Source organism: Mesocricetus auratus, unplaced genomic scaffold, assembly GCF_017639785.1.
Source record: "Mesocricetus auratus isolate SY011 unplaced genomic scaffold, BCM_Maur_2.0 Super-Scaffold_100023, whole genome shotgun sequence".
NCBI lineage: Eukaryota > Metazoa > Chordata > Mammalia > Rodentia > Cricetidae > Mesocricetus > Mesocricetus auratus.
Window position 1 is genome coordinate 17255214 of NW_024429204.1, and position 21635 is coordinate 17276848.

Genomic DNA, 21635 nt, shown 5'->3' on the forward strand with positions numbered 1-21635 from the left:
TAAACAAAGGGGAAATGTTTGGCTGCATTAGGTTAGGAAATATTTCTTAGATACTGAACCAAATTAGGATTTAATGAAAATCAAAACAATAAATTGGACTTTATCATATGTTTTTAAAGCTTCAATCTCCATAATGTAATATGGAAAGTAAAAGAGGTAAATCTGTCAAACTGGAAAATAGTTTTTGCAAGATATATGCAAGGGACCTAAATTTAGGGTAAAGACCTCCTAAAAGTCTTAAAAATCAACTCTAATTAAAATCCTTTAACAGAAATTCCGTGAGTAGAATATGTAGATGGTGAGTGATCATGTCACAAGATGCTCACCATTGCTGACAGGGAGGGAAAGCAAATGCTCCTCGTGGTGGTGCACACCTGTAATCCCAGCAGAAGGTAGGCAGAGACAGGAGAATAATTGCAAGTTCAAGACCAGCCTGAGATATACAGCAAGTTCTGGGCCATCCAGGCTACATAGTAAGGTTCCATCTAAAAAGAAGAAGTCAGTGAAATACTACTATTAACCTATTAGAATTTCCAAAACTTAACCAACCACACCAAGAACCAGAGACATGAGGCCATGAGGCTCTCAAACCCAAGTCACAGGGGAATATCAAATTCAACCACATTGGTAATGAATTTTACACTTACGTAAAAAAAATTTTAAATTGTATCCATTTACTGTAGGATCAAGCCACTCCAAACCTAAGTTTTTACTAAAGAGAAATAAAAACAAATCCCATATGCAAAAAGTTATACACACATGTTCTTAACAATGCAGCTATTTTGCAATTTCTGAAACCTGAAAATAATCCAAGTGTCCACCAGCAGATGAGCAAGCTAGTGGGTCGCATCTACAGAATATGATGCTACACAATTAAAAAAGAACAGACTATTGCTTGTACAACAATCTAAATGAGTCTTGGAGTAACTGTATTGAAAAAAAGCCAGGCAGCAAGCAGTGACTACTAAAGTATTTTATTGGTAGAAAACACTATAATGCCAACTATTCTATAGTAACATGACTGCAGATCAAGGTTTGCGGGTTACGAGAATGTAAAAGATTACTGTGGGACACAAGGAAATATTTTGATATTGTTCTAGCTTGCTTTCTGCTTCCGTGATAAAACACTAACCAAAACCAATTTGGAGAGGAAAGGGCCTATTTCAGTTTAACAGGTTACAGTCCATCCTTGAGGGAAGCCAAAACAGGCACCAGGAGGCAGGAACTGAAGCAGAAACTACCGAGGACTTCTTACTTGCTTGATTTGTGGTTGTTTTTAAATACAACCCGGGCCATTTTCCCAGGAGTGGCACCATGGAGAGCAGGCTGATCCCTTCCAAGCCAATCATCAAGATAAAGCCTCAGAGGCTTGTCAGCCACAGACCAATCTAATGGGAGCAATTCCTCAATTGAATTCTCGCTTCCCAGGTGACTCCCGCTTGTGTCACATGGACAAAAATAAAATAAAATAACCAGCGTTAAGGATGGTGGATATATTCACTAACTTGGTGCCCAGGAGTCTATCACAGATGTACATATGTGTGATGGTTTTCAAAATGTTTTCTTTACATATGTGCCATTTATGTGTGCTGTTTTACCTGAGCAGAGTTGGAATTAGAGAGCAGTGAAGAAGACGAAAGGGGAAAAGAAACTAAAGAGGCGGAGAGAAGGAAGGGAAAGAATTAAAGGGAAGAGGAAGAAGAGGTGAAGGAGAAAGAGAAGAAGAAATGACAGATTTCAGATTTCCCACACTTCACTCCAGCAGGCACTGGTTGCCAAGAGAGGTCAAGGACATGGGCTTCCTAGAAACACAGCCCAAACAGGAACCACTCACCCTAGGTTAGACCTCCAGCAGAGCTCTCTACCCCGGCTTATAAACTTGAACATCTGAATTGTGTTTGTCACTGTCCCAAACAATGCCTGGCTTCAAAGCCACAGGAGGTCGCCCATCGCCATCGCTCCTTCCCACCCACGGGGCGGCTGTGTCCTAATTCAGCAGGGAGACAGAACAACAGAGCTCCAGTGAGAGAAGTGTAAACACCAGAAGTCATCTGGGTCTCCCACAGTCACCCTCTTCCCAACCACCACAAGGAACAATGATGCAGGAAGCTGGGGGTTGCAGCTCTTGGGCAGTTACGCAAAGCAAGTTGGCACCCAGCACGGCTTTTGTTCGGAGATTTTTGAAAAGTCAACCCTCTTATAAACAATTCAGAGTGTTTTCTCCCTTGGGAAAGCATGTGGCTGCTTTCCTGGTTTACCCCAATTTCAGTGAGATCATTTTAGAGAGGCAGTTTCTGAGCCCATGGGCTGGGGTAGGACCACCATGCTAGCTAGTGGCTAGCAACTTGCTCAGTGAGAGCATGAATGGACTAAGGTCTCGATATTTTTTTTTAAATATTTCAACTTAAAATAGTCTTGTAGACCTCATCTTTAAGAGAGTCCCTGTCCATTCAGAGACTTTCATAAATAACCCCACAATTAATGGCGTGTGTTTTTCTGCAAAGCCACACACTTGAAATATATGGGGTTGTGTTTGTTTATGAAGAAGAAAGCTTTGATGCACAGATAAAAATAGAGCCTCTGGGATTAAAGTAAATTTACCCTGCTCTCCAGGAGCATAATGTTTAACCCATCTTGGGAAGAGTTCAGTCTCAGGTGATGTAGGAAGCTACCTTCACAAGCAGCTCACAAGCACTGTGGAAGGCAAAATTAATTAACCGTCCTTCCCCATGGTGATAGTCTGGTGAGATACGCTTGGCTCTCATAAGTGGACCCTTTAATAGGATTTATTCCTATGTGGATTTCTATCCAGAGCATACGATGTAGCTATTACCTACCCAGGTCAATATACAGAAATCTTAAGGCAGATCTCATCAGACCCCTGTTTGAGATTTCTCCGTTCTTCCCCAACACGCTGTGGGTGGGATCAAGATACCTTGTAAGGCCTTTCAGAATTCCTCCGCAACCTGACCTGGTCCCTACCTACATATATGCCACTGTGTTCAGGACCACCTGTTTCAGACCGCCACACATCTGAGACTTTTCCTGCCATCAGCATTTCTTTCTCGTCTCTGTTTGCCTCAAGGCAAGCTCTTCTCATGGCCTAAATCTAAGCTAAAATGTTGTCTCCAGGGCCTCTTCCTTTCCACATCCTTGAGACTCTCCTTGCATGCCTGTCACTGAATTTCAGCACTCTGGAATAACATCTTTCTCTAACTTAAAAATAAGTTTTATGAGTTCAGGAGCCATGTAGGCTTTCATTCATTGTTGGATCCCTACTGGCCAGCACATGCACTAGCATAGGATGCTCATTCCATCATCACTGAATACAGAATGAATGAAGAACCGCATCCTTTTTCGATTCTACCCTACCTGCTCTCTATCCCAGACTCAGTTACCACTCACACCTCATTCTGTCCCTCTCCATAAAGATCTTCCCTAGGCTTCCTGCTTTTCAGTGTTTAAACACATGCCATACAAAGTATCAGAGACATGCCTGCAACAGTTGGTGCTCGATAAATGTAGCTAAATTCAGTAAGACCATAATCACTTCTCCCAAAGAACACTTGTGACCCTGCTTCAAGTGTCACTCTTTTGCTACTACCTGGAAATTTTCACATACTCCCAGTACCATCTTTTGATGTAATGTTTTTCTTTCATTTTTTTCCACTCGGCACTATTTCTTCTTTCTTAAATTAATGCATTTTAAAGGGATATCTGTAAAAATTGTAAAACCTATTTCATCTACCAACAGACCAATTGTGATCATAACCACAGTGGAAATAAACCCATGTGCTTCTATTTAATTAAAAAATAATAATATTGGCGATATTGGAAATGTTAAAATATTACTGGCATTATCAAGACATCTACATCTCTCTCCAGAATGTAATTAACAACACTTAGCAAGCTCTTTGTGCTGCCTTTTGCAGGGAACATCACATTGTCCATTCTTTTGGTATTCCTCACAACCCCACGGGACAGGCTATTGTGGAGCGCACCCATGCCACTCTCAAACAGTATTTTAAGAAAATAAAAAAGGGGGAGTATGTTACCTCCCCCAATATTCAGTTATCCACCATACTTTACATTTTAAATTTTTTGACCATAGACCATAATAATTTGTCTGCTATGGAGACACATTGGAACAAACCCTCCCAGTCCTTGGGATGGGTCAGATGGAAGGACTTAATTACAGGAAAATGGCAGCCACCCACCCCCCTATTAGCTAGGGTCCGAGGGGCTATTTGTGTTTTCCCTCCAGGAAGTGAGAAGCCTATTTGGGTCCCCGAACGGTGCATCAGGCATGTCGACCCCAATACTACTCCGGATACTAGGAATGCTCACCATGATAAAGATGATCCAACCATTGTTGAACACTCAGGTAAGGGAAATATGGGCGTTGGTGAGGATTCCCCCATGTTGATGCCAGTTAGTCATTCCAGCTCCCTGTTCATCAAATTTTATAACACCAATAATACATTGGGAGCGGCTGCCGCCAATGAGATTAAAAAGTCAGAAACTAGACATTCTGAGTTTCCCCTCCTAAGCCTGATACCAGGGTCAGAAAGTAGGGGAATCCAAGAGATTGCCAGCGGCATACGCCTTTAATACCAGCGGCATACGCCTTTAATCCCAACATGCCTTTATGAGGGAACATCCTGGGTTGAAAGTTGGATTGAAAATGGGTGAATAGCCGGGCGTTGGCAGCACACGCCTTTAATCCCAGTACTCGGGAGACACAGGCAGGCAGATCTCTTGAGTTCAAGGCCAGCCTGGTTTATAGAGCAAGTTCCAAGACAGCCTCCAAATAATACAGAAAAAAAAATTGGTAACAAGCTGGGCGGTGGTGGCACACGCCTTTAATCCCAGCACTTGGGAGGCAGAGGCAGGCGTATCTCTGTGAGTTCGAGGCCAGGCTGGACTGACAGCCTCAAACAATACAGAGAAACCCTGATTTAAAAAAAAAATGGGTGAAACAAAAAATTTGTAACAGTAAAAAGGTACTGGTATTAAGTAAAGAAAAAGAAAAAGACAAAGGTATATAGAATGGAAAATTTTGTTTACATTTAAGTTCTATTTTGTGAGTCATCTCTAAAAACTTTTGGCCAAAAGCTTGGCCTCTCTACCTTGCATCTACAGTTACAAGGAGTAGGTACAGCTGTACCCCATGACTGTAGCTCAAATGGAGGAATGATAAAGAACATACAGGACTTTTTAACCTTTTAGTTCAAGGATTGGCTGGAGTTGTTCTTTTACATAGATTTCAATTAAGGTAGCTTCATTGCAACAGACTAATCATGACCTAGGGAAAAAGGATGACTGAAAGATGCATGTATGTTCTGAATGTATGGTGTGGCCACACCGGTATGTATGAAATGTGATTGTGAATGCGTGAGTGTGAACTGCTTATATGATTAAAAGGATACTTAAATCCCTTCAAAAATAGTTAAGAAGCTACCTAGATTGCTTGAAATATAGCCAAAAGGAACATCCAGCCAGTCTGTTAATGTTTTTACAGAAAAATTTAAGATACAAATAAGGCCTTGTCAGCTAGTGAGAGCTCTATAGGTTAGATTGGGAAAGACTGCTCACAGACTTCAAATAATTTTCAAAAGTTATTTGGACACAGTATAGTTTACAATCTTTGAGTGATTTTCAGAAGTTTTTGGGAAATATTTAATGGATATGTCCTTTTTAATGGGCATCTACAAATAATCTAAGTAGTAATCCCAATTTACCTAGATAGTTAACCAAGGAGGGTAGACAAATCCTTCTACTGTTATGGTTCAGCTTCAACAGTTCAAAAAGAAAATTTTTTAGAAAATAAAAAGGGGGAATAATGTCCCCAGTCCCCACATGACTCATCAAATAATACACTCCTCATTTAAAAATTTTATAATGTGAATGCCAGTGAGCTTCAGACAGATTCTGGCATGATGGAACTTGAGCAACCATTGCTCAGGTCAAATGGAGACATCCATGCACTAAACAGTGGAGAAGACCCTAATTTGGGGTCGAGGGCATGTTTGTGTTTTCTTGTAGGAAAAGAATAAAAGCTTCGGCATGGAGCAGAGAAAAACTGGACCTGAGACCATGGGAGCCTACCTAAGCCAGTTTGAGTGAGATCTCCTAAATCAGTGTTCCTGAACCTTGCTGTCATCGAATCTAGAGCCCAAGAAAGAAAGAAAACAGTCGGTTCGAGATTTCCAGTTTCTCAACAGACCTGCTGCATCAACCTTCCGGACCCATGAGTTTTCATCATGAAGCCAATAGAGAAAAAAGGACCCATTTAAAACCTTTGGACATTCGTATGGACTGGGATGAGGGGCAAAAGCCTCTTTTAAGTAATTGAACAGGACATGGTCACTTGAAATATCAGACTTGATGGTTCCTGTTTCTGGAATCACGACTAGGCCAGTGTATTTTTCTAGAGAGGTGCAACTTGTCCTAATGCGACAAAAAGGAGACTTTGACTCAAGTCGCATAATCAGCTGACGTTAAATCAACAAACTGCATCACCACAGGAACAAATTGGTGCTCTGTGGATAGTGCAACAAGCCTATTGTTCATATATTTCACAATGCTACATGTGTAACATCAATGATTGTACCTAATGTATCTGTGCAAGTGCACTTTCTAAATGCTTTCCTGAGCAGATCTTGGAACAATTGTAAACTTCATCAAATTGTAAATGTAAATCACATGCGGGTTACCCTTGTAACAGAATGTAAATCACGTGTGGGTTACCCTTGTAACAGACGAAGGCTGGTAGAATGTTATGGCCCAGATCTGGTGATGGGTACGGTGATGGAGAGGCGCTATGTCAATGGGGGTCCTGGAAATGGTGGCAGTGGCGGTAGGCATTCTGGCTTTATGCCAGGCTCAAACGTGCCTTGTCCCAGAGGCAAGAGATCCGTAACCAAGTATTGCTTAGCCTAGCCCATGGCAATCCCAATAGCCATGAAGGTTGGTTACAGATGATTTATAGTTGGGGTGCTCTGATGACGGGCCACCTGTGGGGAAGACCCCTCCCGCCTAAGACAGGGGTTCAAGGTCCCCCAATGACGGGAAAGGGAGGGTGACCCTACTTGACCTAAGCCAGGAGTGCCTCATTTAAAAATAAAAAGGGGTGAATTGTGGGAACACCAGACCTTGAGCAGAGACCCACTTCCCCTTCTGCCTGGGAGTAGGCAGCTGTAAGACATGTTTGCTAAAAACAATACAATGCCTGGGGGCATTAAGTTCCTGGAAAAGGCCTGCCTACAGAAACCACCCTGACCTCGACCTTGTCCAAAGACTAACCGCCCCTTCTGCCACGCCCAGATCAGTTTCTGGGGTCAGAGGGGAACCAGCCAGGGTAGAGGAGAGAGCAGAAGCTTCTCTGGTGGGAGCCTTTCTTGGGAAGTTTTCTTGAACCTTTTTGGAGCCTGCTTAAAGTTTTCTTTACATCATTGAACGAGTCTCTGTGTTGTCAATCCCCGACACCCTCCGCACGTTCTCGGACACAGGCCGCGCAGCAGACGCGACACTTTGCTCTGTACATCAACATAATTTGAAGCCATAACTATGTGCTTTGAAATCGTGTTCATACTCTTCTGACATTGTACTGTGACTAACACCTTGTCTTTGGCATTTCTCTCTAATTTGGTTGGTTGACTATATGTTTATTTGTAGAGTTCAACATACTTTCTTCTCTTTACATTCTCTATGGTTGCTAGGTGGATGTTTTGTATGGAATACATGCTTAACACAGTTTTTATTTTTGTAGAACAGGGAATTGAACACAGTGTCTTGCACATGTCCAATCAACTAATGCTATTTATAACCTTAGCTCCACAAAACAGTTAAGGTTGAATCTACTGTTGAGAATTTTGAACTGAACCAATCAAAAGAGACTATTCTTCCAAAGTTTGAAATCCCTTACAAAACAATTTTTCTCATTCTCATTTCTAATTCATTTTTTCTCTGTCCTTCTGAGTTCCCAGAGGTATGTGCCTATACCATCATATAGTTAATTATCGAGGAAGCAAATGGTAAGAGGACTCAGGGAAAGAAATGTGTTCCTCATGAGCATGGACACACCTGAAGTTAACCCCTAGATTTACAGATGAAACGAAGACCAGACAAAAGCAGGGAAAATCTGAACATGTGATTTATTGTATTTAAGATTGGTCTATAAGGCTTAAATATGTCTGTCAAAGTTAACCGCAGATGAATGCAACTTTACACAATCAGTATTTCAATACAGAACAGGACTACATGTGGTGACTGTGCACAGAAAAGTCGTACTTCCTCAATGCAAATGTTCAGTCTTCAGCACCATGTGCAAGCTCCTACTCGGATCACAAGCCACAGTGTTCACTACAAGCTCTACTCAGAACGCAACTCTGTCTAAATCAAGCATTAGAGGAAAAATAGCAGTCATTCAGGCTTAATATGTCAGATTTGGTAGAGGATTAAAATACTAAGTGTTTTTTTAATGTCCTGCTTCAAATTAATAAATACAAACACAATATAAAAATATACACCAGTTGCTGAGACTACAACGCACGTGCCCAGAAAGTTAAATCTCGCTCTCGTACGTATGCAGGTATGTCTTGAGGGTCAGAATTTCTGAATAGCTACGGCTAGTCTTCCGGTAGAAGTCCAAACCGGTGAGATGCTCAATGTCCCTCACCCGAGCTGTGTGCATCTTCATGAGTTCCTCTACCCACTTGGACTCATCCTCTGAGCTCTGCAAGGGAAATGAAGCAATCAGATTGTTTTCTAGAAGAGATTATCATTTCCATACTTCTGCACACTGACCTAAAGCATGCAGTTCCTGCCTGACCCTCCCCTAGCGACTGGATTCATGTCAGGAATGCACCACAGACACCTTCCCTCGGCTTTAAACATTTTCAGCAGTAATTTGCTGTGCAGAACAAATGAGAAACCTGGTGTGAAGAGTCGGAATTCTCACGAGGTTCTCAAGGCCCAAAACAAAATTAAGAAAATCGTGGACCCTGCAGAATCTGAACCCTTCTTTTCCCTCTCAGCCATCAAAAGTAGGGTTGAAATCAGCACACACTCAACCTGGAGGGCTCTTTCGGCTCCCAAAATAGACAGGAAGCTGGTGTGTATCCCAAGGGTACTCAGAAGCCATCAACCATGCAGTCAATGGCATTGAACTACTATCTGATATTGAGGTCACCCTGAAATAGGGCAGTTGGTATGTTCGGCACTTTGGGGCCCAAAAAGTCTGAGTTGGAAATTCAGCTCCACCATTTCCTTGCTTCAGTGACTTGCAAAAGCTACTGATGTCCCGCCCCTCCACCAAGCTTCTTTGATTGACAAGTGTATTAATGCTTACTTCACAGGCTCACTGGAAGACAGAAAAAAAATTTAAAGGGAGAAGAAAGAAAAGGAAAGCAAGTCAATACTAACACCACCAAAGAAAGGAAGTGAATCTCCTTCAGTCTTAGCTGCTCACATAAAATAGTCTCATTGGCAAAACTCCAGACTGAAACCACGCAGAATGACAGAACAATGTATTCCAGGCCTTATATGAAACTAGAAGATACTTCAAATGAAGAAACCCTCATATCTCAAAATTATTTCAATAATGGGGAGAGGACATAATGAGATCCGAGTGTCCTATGAATTAAGTCAAAAATTTCTCTTTAGTAGTAGCCAGGGGCAGGAAGGCAACAGCACTCCCTACTGTCTCTGAGCTGAAATGTCCAGCGAGAGTCTTTAGAGAGGTTTACTGGTTCCTGCACAGCCCAGGTGAGAATATTCAGACTCACCCTCACCTAACTCTTGACCACTCGTGATCTCCATGAACCAGACACCGAGGACCATGAACCTGCAAAGGTTTTCTCAGAAAGTTCCAACCCACACAGAGCTGGACCAAGAGTGACAGCAGCCCAGGCCAGGTCTAAATATACACCGTGAGCTTGTTGGTTCAGGAAACCAATGCCTGGCCATTCCAGGAGAGGTATAGAAATGGCTTTGCAGGCAGAAGCTAGGATTCAGGCCTTTCAGAACCTACCCTCCTGGCCTAACCTAAACCAAGATTCTGCAACTCCCAATAAAGTCAACCCTAAATTTAGTCCTCCCCACAATGCTACTGACCAGTCCACAGCACAACCATGTAATTAACAAAGTAGGAGGTCTCCTGATGGGTCAAGACCCCCTCAGGGTAAGCATAAGGTTATATTTTGGGAGAAATTTTGTATTTTGCTCTTTTGTTGGATTTTTTCAATGGTCAGTGAGTCCAACGTTAAAATGCAGTTATGTGGACAGAGTTTACAAAGACTTGCTGCATTCAAAATCACAGCGAGCTAGGTTGTAAGAATCCAAGCAAATAGGAAAGACAAAAGACTTTAAAAATCAATAACAGAATATTAATGCAACGAAAGCTCAGTCATGTTTTTTTGTGCTGTAGATATTCATTCTTTTTAAGGTTTGATTTATTATTATTTTTTTACTTCTATGTGTGAATGTTCTATCTTAGCACTACCCATCTACAGTGCCCACAGAAGCCAGAAGAAGTGGCCCGCTGGGATGCAAACTTACCCACTGCCACATTCCTGCAGTGATAGGAGAATTTCCAAGGAACTGAGATATACTTTAAACAGCTTACCATATGTATAAATGTCTATGTGACTTTTACTTTATCTTTCAATGTAGGAGCAATTTTGAATTTCGTTTTATATGTGTTTAGTTTACCCCCCAACAGTTTTTTCATATAGCGGAGGTTTTCTCAAGGGAAGTACAGTGATTTTACAAGGGATATTACATTCCGCTAGGAACAACCACAACTAGAGCATCAAGCCAATGAAATGATGGCAGCCTATCTCTTACTTTCAGTTTCCCCCTTCTTCCTCCTTTCCAACCACAAGCAGGGACTCAGAAACCCTCTAGTTACAAACTTCTGCCTTCCGGCCTCCTTTTCAAGTATCTACGACCATACCCAGGGTTCAGTTCTATGACCTCAATCTTATGAATCTTGCCAATAGCTGTTGAAGCCCATGCTCAACCTCCTCCAACTTAAATTCCTTAAAGCAAAACCTAAAACGTTGCCCTTCTGAGGAAACATTTTTCTTGCTTATCTAATTGCACAATAAGAAAAACTCCTGGCATTCTCTACAGATATCTGCTAATTATCTTTGGAATTTAAAGTTCACCATCATACAAACTAACCATCATCCTTTAGTAAATATAAGTTTCTTAGAAGTTAACACAAAGGCAGAAGAAAGAAAGAGAGACCTTACAGGGTGACTACATCTAGGAACAATGTAAGTAGAGGACCTACACACAGTGTTTGGGCCCTAACACATACTCAGTAAATGGTAACAATGACTTCTGCGGCTATTACAATGAGCATTAATACAACTACCACTATAGTTTTAAATTTTTGACAACAAGCAATTTAAAAAAATCCCCACCGCTTCTTAGTCTTTTGGCTACTATCAATTGTAAAATATTATATCCCATCAAATCCAATATTTGAGAAAAATGTAACCAGTTTCTTGTATCATAGTTCACATTTCTAGTATTCCCTGAAATTTCTATTTTGCTTTGAACAGTCATGGCCTAAATTCTTTATCCATAATTGAAGCTTTGTGCAAGAGCCATAATGCCCATGAAACAAGAATATGATGATCTTGATTGGACCAATTATTATGGCATTTAATTTAGTTTTTTTGTTTTTCGAGACAGGGTTTCTCTGTGTAACAGCCCTAGCTATCCTGAAACTCACAGAGATAGAAGTGCTGGGATTAAAGGCATGGACCACTACATCCAGCTGACCCTTTATTTCTTAATGTCATTATTTTTTATTCATGTTTTATTCTCAGCCATATTTAGTAGGATGCCTAGGAGTTTTTGGCTATATCTAATGGAGTTTATTCTTTTAGAACTCTGTACACAGTTTAGGCATTTGAGTATAATTTATTGACTAACAATCCCATTCTGTAGATTTCATCCCTGTTCTCTCTACTAGTGAAATAAAAGCATTATAAGCTATTACTTCTATACTCAAACTTGCAACAAAGAGTTTCCATCACAATAAATGTGTATGAAGAGAATTTATTGCTTGTCCCTGAGCTTTAACTCTGTCTGTACACATAGCCCAGCCTATCTTCTTGTTGAGAGATTTTTCTTTTTTTTTTAATTTTATGAGTATGGATAGTTTGTTTGCATGGATGTCTGTGTAACAAGTGTATGCCTGGTATGTCTACAGATGCCAGAAGAGGGCACTGGAATCCCTGGGATTGGAGTTCTAGGTGGTTATGAGGCATTATGTAGGTGCTGGGAATTGAACTCTGGTCCTCTAGGAGAGCAGCCAATGTTCATAACCACTGAGTCATCTCTCTAGCCTCTCCTAAGGGCCTTTTCATTATATCAACTGCTTCCTACCTCTCTCCATATAAAAATAAACAATACAGGAATTCTCTGGCCTACGAAATGACCGTTATACCTTCCCATAACTAGTAGCAAAAGATAATCTGAATAATAAGTGTTGCATGTATGTGTGCATGTGTTTTAAAAGCTTTTATCATGAATATTTTCAAGCACCTACAAAAGAAAAAATTAATACAGTAAATGCCTTTCAACTCTCATTCTACACTAACTAGTATCAAAATTGTACTATTTTCCCTTTTGATATATCCTTTTGTGATCATAAAAAACATCTGGGCACTTCATCCTTTGTCAAATTGAATATATACATAGAACTGTGGTAAATGTACACATATATGCACACACACAGTAAGTGAAAAACACAAAAATATTATTATAAAATATCAGGTGCCTATATATTCAGTAAAGTTCTCCTTGGGCCATTTCCCCTTTCCATTTGGTTGGGTGACCCATGTGGTTCATTCTGGTTCAATAGTGGGGATACAAGTTAAGAAACGGAGCTGAGTCTGCCCCTGAACTCACATTGCAGCTCTCGTCATTGTCGGGTCGGTGAGGAAGGATAAAGGAGGACACAGAGAGTGGACCGTCACACTTGTCTGCAGGCTGAGTGAAGTCCAGGCAGCTGGTGATGATGCTATAGTAGTGAGTTGGAACAGGAATAGAGCTGCCTTCCACATACCTGAACCAGCAAAGTGAATACAATTACAACACGTACCAAGGCTTTCTCTTAAAAATGCTTACCCATGATGACACTCTGCTAGCCTACTTTAAAACACGATGCTCTCTCTTTAAACATGATATTCTCTCTGCCCAGAATTGTCTCCCTGCCTCTACCTGGTAGAAAGAGAAAGACGTTCTAAGAAAGTAAAGTGGCTGGGTTGAAAAAAAAGTGGTGATTAGAATAATGAAGTTCAGCAAAGAGCTAGAAAAGTTTATAAAAGACAATTGTGTTGGTTTTCCAGAGTTTTTGGTGCTATGGCTTAGGCTGAAACTCTCTATTGAAGGCTTGGGGGATATGGAGTGTCAATACTAGATTTGTGTTTCAAAAAGATGACTTTCATGGGTATAGAAAATGGTTCAGAGTCACAAGACACTGGATGTAGAGGAATAGTAGCACTTTTAGCCTACACTGAGAGCCAGAACTTGACACAAAGGAAACACCAATGTCAAGGGATTTCTCCCATTGAGCAAAGCGTACACATTTAAATCCGTCTCCCAGCTTGCTGCTATAATCTTAATCCTTTTCTAAATCTTGAAATTGGGTGAACTTAATTTTGTTTAAAAAGCATCAAAGTGACCAACAATACATATGTAATTAAGATGAAATTTCTCTTCTGAATTACTAAGAATGGAGTAAGTCAATGTCTGTATCTATATTATTTATACACTTTGTGCTAATTTCTGATTATTTGTGCATGTATAAATGCACTAATTATATACTCCTTATAAGCAAAGGGTTTACCTTATCTTTTATTTGTCCAATAGTACCAAGGGGAGAGAAGATAATTGAATTCAAAGACTTTCCAATAAGGACATACTGACTCAGAGAATAGAAAGATTCCAAAGGTCTCCAAAAATAATGGAAACAAATTAAAATCACATTTTTTTCTACTGAAGAATTGTTGAAGAATAATGATAATTCCAAAAATAGTATTGATACACTTTTTTCTACCACAAAATCAAAATTTCATTCTAACTACTAAAGCCACATTTAATCAAAGATTGAAGACAACTAAAGATTTTAATAATAAAATTGAAAGGAAGAAATCTAAGCCTATGAACTGTCCTCTAGCATATGAAAATCCTTGAGTGATGTCTCAGAATTTAGGTGTCTCACACAGAACAGAAAAAAAACCCAGCTCACTGTTTGATTTCATCCTCAGTGTCACGTAAGCCATCATAATTGTAGTCAAAGATTGGTCCACTTATTACATTGACTCCATTCCTTTCTGAAGCATATTTCTTCACCAAAACCCTTTGGAAATAAGTCCAGATACCTGTGCGAAGACACAAATCAGTTCTTCATGCACAAACACACTTGTTTCAGACAAACTCTGTAGGATACCTCCTTCAAGTGCTAATGTCAGAAGCCGAGAGCTCCTATGACCCATCAAAACCTGTTCTCCAGTGTTATCTTTGTTGTTCACTAGGAACTTGTAAAAGGACAGAGAAGAGAAAGCAGGTGATGCTAGGGGGGGGGGCAGTAACTCTGACCCAGGAGGTCTGGAAAGTTCCCAGTGGAGGTTAAAGAGGAGTCCCAGGCAAAGGGTGGGGGCAGAGCATGCCAGATTGTGTTACCGTGTATGTAGAAGAGGACGCATTGTCCCAGGCAAAGGGTGGGGGCAGAGTATGCCAGATAGAGTTACTGTGTGTTAGAAGAGGAAGTATTTTAACCATTAGGCAAGTAAATCTTTAGAGATCAGACAATAAAGTTTCCTAAATTCTAGGGCTAGGGAATGGAGCTCAGTTGGCAGAGAGTGTTTTTGCTAGCATACACGAAGTCTAGTCTTCACTCTCAGTGCTGTATACACTCCATATGGTAGCAAATGACTGTGCCCAGAAGCCAGGAGGTAGAGACAAGATCCTTTTCAGCTTCACAGCAAGTTCAAAAGTAACAAGACTGCGTGAAATGCATCTCAAAAGGGGGTAAGCATCGGAGGATATAGCTATGTGGTGTAGTGTGTGTCTAAGGTGTGTGGGCTCCGAGTTCAATACACAGTACTGAAAAAAAATGGCACTTTTATGATTACATAGTCAATGGTCACACATTAGGGACTAACACTGGGTTTTGAAGGCCTAAGTTTAAGTGCTTATTCAATTCACAGAATCAGTATCAACCATGAATACTCATCTGTGGACGGATGAATATTATGGTCAAAGAAGCTAAAATAATAATTTTTATGACCTTAAAGTCATCTGAATTAGTATTCTGATAAACAAGAATATTCATAATCCTCTTTTAGGTTTTAAGGCTAACATTCAGAAAACACAAGCACCCTAAAGGCAAGGGGTGTTCATGGCCTTTGCAGACATGCTCAATACATAAATATAGATGTTGTGAAGGGTGCAAGTGACCTCTAAAATTCAGGAATATTCCATCCTAAAAATAATAAACATTAAAATAGAAACAACTGGCGGTTAGACTGTGGTTCATTTCGGCTCTACCACTCATGACCTAGGTCACTTTTTATGATGTCAACTTCCTAATTATAAGCAAGGGCTAGGTGACTTGCCAGCTTCCCTCTCAGGCAGGTCAGCTGTAGAGAATTTATATTAAAAAGTCTTCAAAAGGTATAAAAGCCGAACATTTGCAAGGTATTATTAAAATCATCATGGAGGTAAAAAAAGGTAAGTGGTAAACTTAAAGTATTTATTTTCTAAGTAACAGTTTATTGGGTAAATATACTTACGTTTGAAAGCGGGATACATTGGAACCATGTTGGTTACAAGGAATGCATCATATTTAGCTTCTGGGGAAGAGCTCAGATCTAATCAGGAGAGCAAACAGAATACGTTGCTTGTCCGTGTCGACATCAACAGGAGAGCAGTCTTCTAGGCCAACCCAAACAGCTGGAAGCCAGTGGATCTACACTTTTATTTCCACTTATCTCCTCCATTAGACGTTTCCGACCTCACTCCACTCAGTGGCTTCCGCTCCCCCAACAACTCTCAGAAAGTGTGTATAGCCCTTTTCTTCCTACAGAGCTCTTGAGTCTATAGTTCTCTGATTCCATTATTATAACTTAGACCCTTAAAAATGTCATTAAGATAATAAGACATAATTGTTTGTAGGAAGTCACCTCTGCAGCGCAGTGCCACTAAATGGCCTCCCACCCACGCTGAGGCAAATGACTCTTATTAAACTCCATAGGCCACACACAAAGAAGACATGGAAATAGGAGAGAGACTTGGTGAAAAGAAGGCTCCCAGGAGGAGGAAGGCTGAGAGGACAATGGGGACAGAAATGACATCGACATCATATCAGCATACAGAACTGTCAAATGAGGCACCTTTTGTAAGAAAGAATTAATGTCCTCATAACTTACTATTTCTTTCACACCCCTCTTAACAATGTGAAAGAGAATAAGTTTCCCCCATACTTAAGATTTTTCCAGAAGAACACGATGCTTGAAAGTTGGTCATTTTTAGGTCAATTTGGAGAGAATCTCAGTCTCCCAAGTGCTTCCCCATGAAGAAAGTGTGAACCACTGAAATCCTAACCAGCGAGCTTCAAACTCCCGATGGTATCTCCCACCCTGACACAGACATATACGCACACAGTGATCACACCCTGGCATGCTGCAACTTACAGGGAGGAAAAAGGAATCCATATGACATCTGCTTATCGTTTTTATAAGCCAAACAGTTCTGACTGAATTCTGGAGACACACGAACATCGGGGCGAACACAGTGGGTCAGGTGCTCGGGGATGCTGGAGACCTCAGCCTGTATGTGGAGTCAGAGACACTCAGTGATGTTCTTCAGAGATGGGACCAAAGAGCCCAAAAATGTTCTACCATGAACAGCTCAAACCCAAACTTGCTGCCTTTCTATCATTCATAATCTGATATTTTAAAAAGTCTTTCTTTTTTATTTGGTTTTGTGAGACAGTTTCTCTGTGAAACAGTCCTGACTGTCCTGGAACTCACTCTTTAGGCCAGGCTGGCCTCGACCTCACAGAGATCCGCTTGCCTCTACCTCCCAAGTGCTCGAATTAAAGGCATGCGCCACCACCACCCGGCTATAAAGTCATTTTTAAAAAAATACTACATGCCAAAAAATTCTCAGTCTCTTAGCTTTCTGCAGTGGAGTCAATTTAGCAAAGTTTGAAGCCGAACATTGCATAAAGTAGAAATCTTACTGTTGATAAGGTCATTTAAGAACTAAAATCCATAGCTGGGCATGTTCAAGAGGCTGAGTCAAGAAGACTGCTCACAAGTTCATGACCAGCCAGGTCTGTATAGCAAGTTCCAGAGTAACTAGAGTTATATACTAAGACTGACTCAAAAGCCAAACAACAAAAACCAGCCAAATGTTCTTTCAATTAAGAGACATGTGCTGGGAAGACAGCTTCATCAGTAAAGCACTTGACTTTCAGGCATGTGAGACCCTGAGTTGAATTCTCGGAACCCAAGTGAAGGAAAAGTCAGGCACAGTGGGCTCATTTGCAATCCTAGTGCTGACGAAGCAGACCGGCTGATTCCAGATGTTTGTTGGTCACCCAGCCTAGTCAGCTTAGTAAACTCTGGACTAATGTGACACCCTATCTCAAAACATTGAGGTGGATGGCGTCCATTAGGAAACCCACACATGCATACAAATACAAACATATGCATAAACAAATATATATATGTATATATACATACATATATATATGCCTAATTTTAAAAGCATACATACCTCTATATGTGTGTGTGTGTGTGTGTGTGTATGCACTAGCATGTATGCACACGCACTAGAAATTAACAAGATTGTTGGGGAAGTAATATTCTTGTCATTCACATTTACAAGTTGAAAATATGTTTCTAAGAATATATGCTTGATATATCAAATACATATGTGTTTCAACTACAAAATACATTGTTCTACTTTCTAATCTGTAACTATCTCATTACTCTAATTGAAATGTTTTTTTATTACTACAAGTGTGGGGTAGAGACAGAGCTCAGGAGTTTAGAGCACTTGGTGCTATTGCAGAGGACTTGGGGTCAGGTCCCATCACCCATATGGTGATTCATAGCCATTCATAAATACAGTTCCAGGGGATCCTATGCCTGAGACATGTGGTACTACACAAACATACATGCAGGAAAAAAAAACCTTCACACATAAACTAAAATAAGGAAACCTAATAGGTTTCTTGTTTTTTTTTAATTCTTGACAACTTTTAAAAAGTAAAATAAAATACAAAGAAGATGTTGAAAGTAAGGTCAGACTAAGCATGGCTATATCTAGGGACTCACTACGTCTGACAGCTAAATAAGAACTGCCCTAAAAATTAGTATCTGTTTAAAACAAGCAAACAAACCGACCTTCATGGCATCTGTAACTACTGGGCAAAACGTAGCACTTTAATAAAAAGAATCTAAGAGAATTATTACGTTTCTTTCAACACTTAACGTATTGCAGTAGGTCAGACAGAACACTGAACAAACACTAGTTTAAAAATATCTTGCAATAAAGCAGGAAAACTGTTTCCTTCAAGACTGACACCTGAGTTCAATCACTGAGCCCAGAGTGGATGGACAAACTCCAAAGGCTGCCCTTTCTCTTCTATGGGCATGCATGCACACACACACGCACACACACGCACACACACACACACACACACACACACACACACAAAATAACTAGCTAACGAAATAAATAAATAAATAAAATTACGGTAGATGCAGCAGAAAAAAATTAAGGTACAAATCTATTAGTCGAAACAGTCATTATGTCACGTGAAGAGTATAAGCCCCCATTTTCTCAATAACCTGCTTAGAAATGGTATATGATGTCCAGAGAGGCATTAAGAATATTTCACTATAACCACTCTCAAAATCCGTGTGGTATAAGATATCGTATCTAGTCCGATAAAGCACTGCGGGTCGTCCATACAGGAGATGTCTCTCTAAGAAAGAAAGAAAAGAAAGAGAGAGAGAAAAAAACAGTATTCAATGCATAGTCACACCAACTGTGAAACTCTGGAAGAGTCACACTGCCTACAGTTTGCTAGCTTACTTATTAATAAGACAGCAATCAAGTTAGTTTTCCTAACACTCCTGTGGTTTATCAATCACCTTATCAAGGGTCAAAATGATAGCATAAGTGCTTTTTTGAAATTGTCAGATTTAACTGTCTGTATAGAAAGGAAACAGACAGTGAATTCTTTAGATGAGTAAGCTATATGGAATGCCAATAGGGTTGGATCTTACAAAATTAAATGATTTGACCCCTGAAGAGGTTTATCGGGTTAGTCAAGGACTCCATGAAGAAGGCTTTCTTACCATTATTTGTAAACTGCAACTGAAATGCGCATTATTTCAGTATAAAAAAGGAAGTAGTTAGCAGCTTTGTCTTTAGGCGTGGGCTTAAAGGAACATGTATAGATAACAGATGCAGACATCCAAGAGGGTCCCTCAAGTACAGATGAGAAGCCCATCTGTATTACCAAAGAATTCACTTCAGACCCCTGAATGCAGATGGGTTCCTTTAAGGAAGACAGTCACCGAGGCCTTATTTACTCTTGGAGGTGAAAAATAAGAATCCAGGACTCAAAGCTTTATTCCAACCCACAGGAGAAGCCTGGAACTTGGCTTGCCCACTTGGGATAGGCTAAACTTCCATAAATTCATGGAAACTGGCATCCCTGCATACCCACATATTTAGAGACCAAAGCTTAGCGAACTCAATTCCCTAAGTGATTTAGAAAGAAACCTGCTTTTACTATAATTGTTATTAAAGAAAATCTGGCAAGCACTTATTAAATTATGTATACATGTTGCTTTAATTAAAGTGCTACCCTTCTATGCAAGGAGTGGAGAAAAAAATGTTCACACGATACTCTGCAAAACCCTCCCAAGTAGAACTGCTGATTTGCGGCAAAGTGGCCAATGATATCACAAGGCAAGCAACTTCTGAGTAGTTTGGCTTCCTGAGTCTTGCAATAAAGGGAGAAGCCTCACTTAAGCTGCCAAACTTGGGGGTCCGCCCCTAAGAATCAGAATGTACCATAATGTTATTAAATAAAATCTAATAAACAAATTAAAAGCCAGCAAATCTAGCAATAGTACTTGAGGGGCCATAAACCGACCCAGATTTTCCTTTCAAACTCAGACCAAACCTTTTCTAGGTTCAAAACTTCCATTAAGGGTTTTCTTGTTTTCATTTTTGCTGCCTCTGAATTTCCCGGTTTCAGCTGGAAGCAGAAGTATCGAAATTCTTTGAGAAGTTGTTCTCTGTCAGTTATGTTTCAAAGCTTACCAAGTGTGAAGGTTTGGATAAGAATGGCCTCCATAAGCTCATGTATTTGAAATCCTAGTCATCAGGAAGAGGAAGTATTTGAAAGGATTAGAAGGACTGGGAGTTGTGACCTTGTTAGAAGTGCATGACTGGGGGTAGGTGATGAGGTTTCAGAGAGTCCATGCCAAGCTCAGGTTCTGTCTCTGTCTCTCAGGCTCTCTCTTTAGCTCGCTGTCTCTCTTTCCCTCTCTCCTGCTCCTATGGATTGGAACGAAGCTCTCAACTTCTCCAGCACAGGACTGCCATGCCTCCTGCTGCACGTCCTACCATGTTGGTAATGGGCTAAGCCTGTGAAACTATAGACCAGCCCCAATTAAATGTTTCTTTTAAAATAGTTGCCTTGTTCATGGTCTCTTCACAGCAAGAGAGCAGTGACTAAGACACCAGTGTATCTGTCCCATTAAGAAGCCAGCAGATGCCGAGCGTTGATGGCGCATGCCTTTAATCCCAGCACTCGGGAGGCAGAGGCAGGCGGATCTCTGTGAGTTCGAGACCAGCCTGGTCTATCGAGAGTGTTCCAGGACAGGGTCCAAAACAATACAGAGAAACCTTGTCTCGAAAAACCAAAAAAAAAAAAAAAAAAAGCCAGCAGATGAGCAGCCTTCTGCCCACACGTAGCACCCTCCGTAGAATACCCACTAAACAATAGTATAGATGATCTACAATCTCTGGCCCTTCCTTCATCCAGTCCTCCCCATTTCTTGGCATTTTCCGCTATAACTGTCTTTTTCCCAGGAGCTGGTTTGCTTGTAGTACCCTACCCATGACCGTTGTAAATAATTCTATGGGATACATGTGATTCTTCCCCCTATCTGCTAGTGATAGTTTAGGTTCTTCTGGATCACACTTTTCACTTAGAGTATGCGTTCATGGTGAATGTGCATATGTGTGTTTGTTTGAGCGTATGGATGGCAGAGGTCAACACCAAATGCCTCTGTTTCTCTCCACCTTAGTTTGTCCACACAGCGTCTCTCATAAATCTGGAATTCACTGACTTAGCTAGAATGATTGCCCAGTGAGTCCTAATGATCAGCCTGTCTCTGCAGCCCAGTTCCGGAATTACAGGCATGCACTGCCATGCCCATTTTTTACAGAGGTGATGGAGATGCAAACTCAGGTCTTCATGCTTTTTTTGTGGCAGACACATTGCTAATTGAGCTGTCTCCCCAGTCTCAATCCTGTCCCTTAGCTCCTTGCACATCCCGTCACTGAGCATTTAT

At 40.7% G+C, this 21635-nt stretch overlaps 1 protein-coding gene across 11 annotated transcripts in view; it reads right to left on the minus strand.

Annotated features, from left to right (window-relative positions):
• Positions 1-8139: 8139 nt before the first annotated feature.
• Enpp2 (ectonucleotide pyrophosphatase/phosphodiesterase 2) overlaps positions 8140-21635 on the minus strand; it is a 114035-nt gene continuing 100539 nt past the window's right edge. For 6 of the 11 annotated variants that reach the window (XM_040730340.1, XM_040730339.1, XM_040730343.1 and 3 more), the window contains 7 exons: positions 20237-20311; positions 18888-19024; positions 16719-16854; positions 15819-15896; positions 14273-14405; positions 12931-13087; positions 8140-8737 (listed from right to left, as the gene is read on the minus strand). In XM_040730340.1, the coding sequence (XP_040586274.1) occupies positions 8567-8737; positions 12931-13087; positions 14273-14405; positions 15819-15896; positions 16719-16854; positions 18888-19024; positions 20237-20311 (887 nt within the window). In that variant the 3' untranslated portion in view covers positions 8140-8566. The remainder of the gene's footprint in view (positions 8738-12930; positions 13088-14272; positions 14406-15818; positions 15897-16718; positions 16855-18887; positions 19025-20236; positions 20312-21635) is intronic. The other 5 variants (XM_040730342.1, XM_040730341.1, XM_040730349.1 and 2 more) reach the window with 1 other exon arrangement.